Here is a 9,710-nt window from a genome sequence, read left to right on the forward strand (position 1 = left end):
ATGTAACAAAGAGAAAATGGCTCGAGGATTGAGGTGGATCAGTGATTCCCTAACTTGGTTAATTATAAATCTTATTTGGGGGCCCTGGCCAGAAATACAAATGCAAGCGCTTTCATTGGAAAATTTTATCCAGGTGAATCTTATTCATATTTGAGAAAAATCTCACGTAAATGATATGTAGTTACTAAAGAAAAAACTAAAGCTAAGTTACAGGATGCATCCACTTGGCCATTGATTCTTATGCCAACAGCTAAAGATCAGAAAAAAGACTGTAGTTAACTTTGAATAATGAGTCAATAAGGGAATTATTATAGTAGTGCAAATCATAGAACTCCAAAGACTACATTACAAAATAAATAATAAGAGATGAATTGGACTAAAATAAATAAGAGATGAATTGGATTGGACACAGTGGCTCACATCTATAATCTCAGCACTTTGGGAGGCCAAGGCAGGAGGACTGCTTAAGCCCAAGAGTTTGAGGCCAGGGTGAGAAAGATAACAAGATCTGGTCTCTACAAAAAAAATAGAAAAATTAGCCAGGAGTGGCACATGCCTATAGGTCTAGATACTTGGGAAGCTGAGGCATGAAGATTGCTTGAGCCCAGGAGTTTGAGGTTGCTGTAAGCTATGATGATACTGCTGCACTCTAGCCAGGGCAATGCAGTGAGATCCTGTCTCAAAAAAAAAATTATACACATATATATATGTATGTATGTATGTATGTATGTATATATACATACATATATATATAGGAAAAATCCATAAGAATTCATCAATAAACCTAGGGAAAGACTCCAGATTTCTAGCTATTTAAATAAAAATGTAAACAATTTGTTAATATGGCCATTCTACTTCATGGAAATGTCTCTGGCATCTATATACAAAGTAATAAAAGTACACATCTGGCAAATGTGAAACAAGATCATCAAGGTGGAACCAGGTGTTGTCTTGAAACTGGTGTTGATTTATATCTATTGATCAGTCCTGGTTGATACTTAGTGGAATTATCAGTGAAAAAACAATCACTCTCTTTAACTGAACAAAGAAAAGCAGTAATTTATTACATAATAGTAAGCCAGTATATTTTTATATATTGTAGAGATAAACATATTTATTACAGAGAATAAGCATATTTCATGTATTGTAGAGAATAAATAGTGGCATAAATACAACATAGAAAAGTGAAGAGAAAAACCCATAGATACAGATGTATGGCAAGTAGTTGAACTAATCAATGACTCAGACAACTATGTTTATTAAAGCCTATCGTGGGCCAGGCAGGCATAGGGCACATAGACAAATAGGAGATGGTCCCAGATCTCATGTGTCAGTTCCTTGGAAAAGTTTTCTGGTACCTAATCTATTAAAGAGCCAAGTAGACTTTTAAATGAATCATGACCAATAGCATAAAGGTAGAGAGTGCAGAATCCTTTAAGGGAAATATGTTTTCTCTCTCAATGACATCAGTAACCCTGTTATTTTAATATAAAGTTTTATGCCTTTATTGCTCTTTACAAATATTAAGGAAGTAAAATGTCTAAAATTGATTTGGTTAATTCAATGTCAAACTTGCAAATGTAAAATTTCATTTGGTTAAAGTGGTCTTTTATAGCTATATATCTATATAATAAAAAATACTCCAACATATATGTTTTTTTTCTTTTTTTTTTTTAGAGACAGAGTCTCACTTTGTCGCCCTCAGTAGAGTGCTGTGACATCACAGCTCACAGCAACCTCCAGCTCTTGGGCTTAGGCAATTGTCTTGCCTCAGCCTCCTGAGCAGCTAGGACTACAGGTTCCCACCACAACGCGTGGGAGTAAGCAAGGAAAACGTGATTCTCAGTATAGTGTAAGTAGATATGCTTCTAGTGCTGTTGGCTGTATAGCTGTTCAATTTTAAAATATCAGAAGAGATTATTTCCATGGGTTAAAAACTCATTTCTCTGTGAGAATTAGGTATAACTTAGTAACAAGCAGCATACAAATTTAGCTCTACAAAGCAATATTTTAGGAGACTGGTTGAAGTTTTAGAAAATAATTTCAAGATCTAATTTAACATAGACCATGTTGTTCATCTTCATGGAACTTATTTTTTATAAATAGTGGGATTCTATATTTGGTTGAAGATGGGTTCACATATTCTGGACACACAAATATTAACCATTTTCCAAGAGTGAATACACAGTATAAGAATAGAACACAAGAATGATAGGAAGGCAGCATCATTTTTCTTTAGCCACAAATTGTAAATCTTCAAAGGACTACAAGGCTTATGGATCTTCATATGAAAATCAGATCAATAATATTTATAGGCTTGGCACCTGTGGCTCAAGTGGCTAAGGCACCAACCACATACACCTAAGATGGCGGGTTCGAATCCAGCCCAGGCCTGCCAAACAACAATGACGGCTGCAACCAAAAAATAGCCGGGCGTTGTGGTGGGCACCTGTGGTCCCAGCTACTTGGGAGGCTGAGGCAGGAGACCTGCTTGAGCCCAGGAGTTGGAGGTTGCTGTGAGCTGTGATGCTATAGCACTCTACCCAGGGGGATAGCTTTAGACTCTGTCTCAAAAAAAAAAAAAAATTTATACTGAGTGGACACAGAATTGTAGAAACCATGGTTGCTAGCATGACAATGGAAGTAACTTTTAAGTTTATTAATTTATATTTAAGCAAAAAATAAAATGAATATCCATCAATTTTTGATATACTCTTTACATGCACACTAAAATCACAATAACATTTTTGGTATGATTTTTACATGTACATTTAAAAAAGAGCAGCAGCAAATGGACTCATGTGTGACATTATTGGGCTTAAATGTTCCAACTAGAAATAGATACTTGTTATATATTCTTATATCTGCAAAGTGTAAGATATTTCCACCCTGCCATGGTACTGTCTGGCACCTTCAAGGAATGTTCACCTGCCATTATTAGCATATGGCTAAGAAATGGGTGTGTGTGTGTGTGTGTGTGTGTGTGTATTTGTGTCTGTACCCTATGACAAGTAAGGCCATTTCCCTATGCTCCTCTAAATCTTGAACTGTGTGGCACTAGCACTCAGAATCAATCACAGCTAATGATGATTGACAAACTGAACTTGACCACTCTTGAACTTCAGCCTAAAGAAGACACATTATGCCTGATATTGTAAGAACCCTCTCCTTACTGAACAGGAAAATATGGCAACTTGTGAATAATTTTTCAAATATCCATGCTCTTTTTATGATCCTTCTAGTTAAGGTTTTGGCTTTATAGAACTATGATAAATGCGATCACTTCTTAATGACAGGGAACAATTTAGACTTGGAAAAGAAAGAACGCTGGAAACCAGTGTTATTAATATTAATGAGTACAAAAATATTAATCACAAAGTAGATAACAGCCATGAATGTTTCATTAGGAAGTGTGCGCTTTTTTAATTCTCTTCCAGTGACATCTGGAGACTCCAACAACCAGGAAAATATATTCTTACAAATAAGAGTATAATAATACTGACTTCTATGCCTGAGAGATATTTACCAAAGTTATGAGAAAACATAAGCTATCGATTTGTTAAAGTAGCTTACAGGTTTTAATACAACCTGCTGTTCTTAAAGGCAGAGTGGCTCGATCATTATAAAAACACCAGTTATGAATACAGTTAGCAGTAATATCTTAGAAAACTGAAAAATATACTTAGAAAAGCAGGAAAGGGAAATGCCAACTTCTCTTGTGCAAAAATCTGTAAATTTTAAGATTTGGCACAAAGGTCAATCTGATGATCCATTGAACAGGTTATGACTATGTTACTTTAAATACATGTATCATTTTAAGACACCTCTTCACATGTCTGCACGAACGAAAGAAGCAAATACTCCATCTTCCTGAGCCAAGAGGCTTTCTGGAGTGTCGTATTCTAAAATATTTCCTCGTTTCATCACAATAACCAGGTCTGCCGTCAGAATCGTGTGAACGCGATGCTGTGAGCAGAAACAATGCATGTATTTGTTACAGATTTCAAGACACAAGCCAAAATGATGGAATACGTGTATTTTACAAATTATCCAAGGACACGCATTTATCTTGGGGTGCCAGGAGTTATAGGAAGCACAGCCATTCTTTTTCTCCTTATTTAAATTACTGCGTATTTATCTACTTTGACAATACTGGCTGGTATGGCTGGCTTTAGTGTGGGCTGTATTGGCGTGAGTCAACCTACTATGTCAGGGTCATTGTTTTCATGGAAACTTAAACAGGCTGATAAATGTTTGTCAAAAAGTAGAATTCTAAGCGGGGCCATCATGAACCAACCAGGGGGGTTATACTTCAGTCTCAACAGCTGTTCTGTCTGGTGTAGAGTCAACTAATTCAGGGGGCTAGTCTATGATATGGAGAACCCCGGAAAGTGATTGACCTAATTCTGGTAGGCAATATGGGGATGTCTATTCTGGCATGCAGTATTAGAATGGATTATCCAGGCCCTTAGATATCCAGGCTCTTCACCACTCATTCATTGTCATTTTCCACGTGGTACCCTTTGGAGAGAAGCACTGGTGTTAATAATTAGTAATGGTAAAAGCTACCACTTACTGAACACATGCCAGACATTAAGTGCTTCACACGCATACTTGGGGAACCTCAGACCGTTCCTTAGCTGTGGCTATCACCTCTCTCGACTTGATATGCGAGACCACTGTGGTTCATAGAGATAAACCAGGAGATCAAGATCACACCGATAACAACTGGTGGAACCATAGAGCAAAATCAGGAGATCAAGATCACACTGATAACAACTGGTGGAACCAGTATAAAAACCAGCTGTGTACTAACTTCAAAATGTGAGCTATTTCCATCCTGTCATCTAACTATTTTAGAGGAAGCATTTGGACCCTTAGAGCAGTGATTTTCTTAGGTGTGCCCAGAAAAAAATTTAAAGATCATGAATTAAACTATTTTTGAAAGAAATTCAAAGCACAGTAAGTGTATTCCTTTTTTTCACTCTTTTTTAAATCTACATAATTTAAGTGGGTCCAGGAAGTTTAGCCATAAGGAGATTTAAAAAAGGTTGAAAAACACTACCTTCAAGGAATGATTGCCTGTCATTTTTAGTGTTATGGTTAAAAGCTAAGCTGGGTTTGTATATTTTAGCTCTGCCACCTGTTAGTTGTACAATCTTGAGCAACATACCTACCTTAGTGTATTTCCAGGTTCACATCTGTAAACTTATGGTAATAACAGTACCTGCCTCAGAGAAGGGTGGTGAGGTTCAAATAGGACAAGCCTTGTACAAAGGTTCAGTACCTTGTCTGACACATACAATCAAATAATAAACATCAACTGCTATTATTCTTTATCTTCATAATTTAGAAGGTAAAAATCTGTGTGACGGGCCTTTACTACTGGTAAGATCAGTGCTGTCCAACAGAAATATAATCGGAGCCACATGTAATTTTAAATCTCCTAGGAGGTACATTTTATTTTATTTTATTTTATTTTTTTAGGAGGTACATTTTAAAAGTAGAAATAAATAGGTAAAAGCAGTTTTAATGTACTGAACTTAATCTATTCAAATATTATTTTGACATGTGACATACATAATAATTATTAATGAGATATTTTGCTTTCCTCTATTGGTACTGAGTCTTCAAAATCCAGTATGCATTTCACACTTCTAGCATGTCTTCATCCAGACTACCCACATTTCAAGTAGTCAACAGCCACATGTGGATGGGGCTGTTATACTGAGCCTGGACCATGTAGGTCACAATATTTCTGTGCTGATGGGAACTGCTGTCCAAAGTTCTAAAGCTAGAAACACCATTTATTTAGCTCATACATTATCTTCCAAAGTGCTTTCTCCTAACTATTCAAAAACCCAACCTAAAGCCATCCCCACAAGCAAAGATCTGTGTTCTCCCCTGTTCTATGTAAACAGGACAGTCTCAGGTTCACGCTATCAGAAGAGCAAGCAGTGACAGTGTGACTCACAAGTAGAGGAGGAATGAAACACGTAGATGGAGTGTGATGATGAAGCCAGCTCAAAACATACACCACGGGTTTTCACACCCAACGACAAGCCTATCATTCACCGAAGATGGGAAATAAATAATATATATTTAGGAATACGCACAATGTTGGAGAATAATGTTTATGTTAGAGAATGGACAGAAGCCATTTTTACAACCATTCATTTAGATAAAAATAAACTTGATGAACTGTTTGATGTCTGCTGTGCCTTTTCCCTCTAGAAAAATATAGTTCTTCAATAACCGTATCATAGATGTATAACAAAAAAAGAATGTGGCCTCTAAATCCACAATATATATTAAAAATATTGCCTTGATATTCTGAAATGATGTTGATTAGGAAAAAAACTAAAACATTGAACAACCTTGGCCAACAGAAATAAATATACCTGATGTTATTCTATTAATTCAGATTATTTTTTTTTTCCTGACAAAGTGTGGTTTGGTTCCTCATGGTGTTGAGGAAAGAGCCAGAATGGTCCAGAGAGATTAATCTAATCAGGCACGAAGACCACATCATAAACAGCATGGTCTATTTTGGTGTGTTAAGTTATTTTAGAAGCTGGAAAAAGATATCTTTTTGAGATATTCCCCAATTTTTGGTGCCAGTTAACCATGGTGTCCTGTGGCCACCATAGTAGTCCATAAGAGTGATTCTGAGATGAAGAATGGCTAGAAGATATGGATGAGTATTCAGTGAATGTAGGAGAACAGAAAGCAGGTAAGAAACACAGTTCTGTGGTTAAAAATACACATTACACTCAAGGAATATTCAGATATAGACTGAACAAAGCCATGCATCAGGCAGAGTAGAGGAAACCTTTTGAGCAGGCAAGGGCAGCCTTTCTCCCTCTCTCCCCTCTACTTAGGGGCAACGGGAATATTCTCTCCCCAAATATCTCCTTACCTTTTCCAGCAAGGATATTCTTGAAAATATTAGAGAATTGTTTTTTAAGGTAGTTAATTCTCCCACCCCTTACGTCATTCACATTCACGCTTTAGTGTGAATGAACTCACCAGGTGACTTTCCTGGGGGTAGAAGAACCACAGAGTTCACTGGGAAAATGAGAGAAAGTAGGCTTTTCTTTCCATAGGCGTGGTTGGCAGAGAGTGGGCCCTGATCGGGAGTTATTTCCTGCCATCTTGAAAGAACTGCACTTTAAAGGGTTTTCTGTCTCTCGTGTGTCGTCCACAATAAAATGAAAGCATAGCAAGCACGCCATATACAACATCCAGTGCTCAGCAGCTTAACGTAAGCAATTATTTAAATTGAACAGTGCATTCTTCAGAGCAGGAACAGTGAAATTGCTCCTGAGGATGGAGATAAACCCTGTTCTTGGTTTTCCTAAATACTCTCAAACGTATGCATTTGAAAATGCAGGCATGTGCCTCGTGTGGTATTGAGCCCCACAGAAGCGCTTGGTGGAGCTCATTTGGTCAATAACTCCCTGCCGCCTGTTCCTTCACCCAGCCCTCCCCTTTCATCACAGCTTTAGCTCGCCTAGCCGGAGTGAGGGGACACTGCACCGATAACTACCAGAGAACGGGGTGCTGGGCAGAGTAGTCCCGATGGTCTACTTGTTGGTCATCACCAAAGTGGAAAAGAGGCCGTTCTTGTGGGCGAGCAAGTTTGGAACAGTATCACATTCCACTAAAATACCCTCAGAAAAGACTAAAACCAGGCCTGTATCCATAATAGAAGACACGCGGTGCTGGAGGGAAGAAAGGGAAAGAAGAGAAGAGAATCAGCAGGAGGAAATAATGTCCAGGTGGCTCAGTAAAAAGTTTCTGCTAAGCAGGCAGCCTGAGTGGGAGCAAGAACTCATCTGTTTGCCAAGAGGGAAAGACAGAAAACTGTGCCTGTTTGCAGGAAGCTGTAACACGGATTATAGAGATTCCTGCAATTCTGCTGTTTGATTGGTGCTATCTAAAAATAGAAACATTCCCTGCCCCTGCTGTGAGACATCTCATGGCTTTCAAAAAAAAAAAAAAAAAAAAAAAACCAGATAGGTGAATAGAAATGTAGAAATTAAGTAGAAATAGTAGCAGAATTGGAAACCAAATTTAGGAATTTTGCTTCTTCCACTGCTCATCAGATCATTCTTGAAAAGAGAATTAATCCACATAAACTACCACTGTATCTGCTGAACCAGCAGAGGCCATGACCTGCTGTAACCTTTAGAGTGAGGACGTTTGATTGTAGCTTAGAGGAGTTAGGTGGCACAGACAGTGTGGAAAAGAACAATGTTTTCAAAATGCAGCTGTTTTTTTTCTTTTTTGCACAGACACAGAAACATGAGCAGGGGAATACCTAATTTCACATCACTGTATTTGAATTGCTGAACCTTAAAGATTATAGCATTTTAGAACAAAAAACAGAGAAGCGTAAATCAACTCCGTCTCCCTGTACTTACAGCTATCGTAACAACGGTGCGGTCTGCGAAGGCTGTCATGACCACTTTTTGCAAAATGTTTTCCTGCAGAAAAACAAAGTGTGAATTTTCTCTGGACTACTTTCTCTTGCCATAATATTTCGCTCCCAAGAACAATGTCCCACCACACCCAATCTCTTTGGAGCACTTTCCCTCCCAAGCCTTCCATGGAAGGCAAGTCCCCAGCAGCAGATTCCGTCTGGATTCTATACATGCCTTTGAAATGCGAATAAAATGCAGTGATGGTCTGGGAGTGAGCGATGGATTTAGTGCCAGGAAACAGCAAAATGAAATCAAATGGGCATCCAAACGCTTACTTGAGTTATACCACAAACAATATGTATTCAAAAACTTATAAAACCATAAAAGGTCATTAACCTTTGAGTCAGAGCAGAGAAAAACCGAAATTCATGCCAAAAACTTGGACTTCGACCCATGGAAGAACATTCTAGGCAGGAACTACTTTTATTCCCATCATAAACTGCCTTTATCACTGTATTTTATTTTATTAACTTATTTATTTATTTTGTGAGATGCAGTCTCACTCTGGCAATATTGGGTAGAGTGCGGTGACCTCATCACAGCTCACCGCAACCTCAGACTCTTGAGGCTCAAGTGATCCTCTTGCTTCGGCTTCATCTGGGACTATAGGCATACCACACAGTGTCTCACTAATTTTTTCTATTTTTAGAAGAGAAGGGTTTCACTTTAGCTCAGGATGGTTTCCAACTCCTGAGCTATTGGCTATCTATCTTCCCACCTGGGCCTCCCAGTGCTCTAGGATGACAGGTGTGAGCCACAGTGCCTGGCCTTACCATTATATCTTAAAAGATGTTCTGGGTAAAGATTCCACTTCTCTGCTAGAGGAAAGCTTGATTATTGAAGTGAAAGCCTTCGTTTTTTCAATCAACTGGTTTATTGCCACTTAATTTCTATTCTCTCTGTTTTTATAGCTGAGGCAATATTATCCTTATAAAAACTTAGTATTAATACCAATTTTGATGGCATTTGGTTAGTGAAATGATCAATTAGAGCCTATTTTACTGCTTTAATTTATGTTTACTCTAAAAAAGCTGTATAACTTTGTATAGGTGCTTTGATTCATCTTACTTTATGGAAAAAAAGGATGTCAAATTACTATCTCCATCCGTAATTGGTTCTTAATCTTGAAACTGTTTAACTTATTTGTGTATTTGACACCAATTAAAGTGAGCATCAGGAAGAAAAGAAGTTGTAGGGTTTTATCTTTTCTTTCTTTCTTTCTTT

General features: G+C 37.8%; 1 protein-coding gene across 1 annotated transcript in view; it reads right to left on the minus strand.

The window, feature by feature from the left end:
* Nucleotides 1-2,561: 2,561 nt before the first annotated feature.
* The window catches only part of ABCC9 (ATP binding cassette subfamily C member 9), a 126,471-nt gene continuing 119,322 nt past the window's right edge, over nt 2,562-9,710 (minus strand). Inside the window, exons 38-39 of the mRNA XM_023514704.1 lie at nt 8,427-8,489; nt 2,562-3,966 (exon numbers count right to left, since the gene is read on the minus strand). Of these exons, the coding sequence (XP_023370472.1) occupies nt 3,829-3,966; nt 8,427-8,489 (201 nt within the window). The 3' untranslated portion in view covers nt 2,562-3,828. The remainder of the gene's footprint in view (nt 3,967-8,426; nt 8,490-9,710) is intronic.

Source organism: Otolemur garnettii, unplaced genomic scaffold, assembly GCF_000181295.1.
Source record: "Otolemur garnettii isolate 467f Iridium unplaced genomic scaffold, OtoGar3 scaffold00057, whole genome shotgun sequence".
NCBI lineage: Eukaryota > Metazoa > Chordata > Mammalia > Primates > Galagidae > Otolemur > Otolemur garnettii.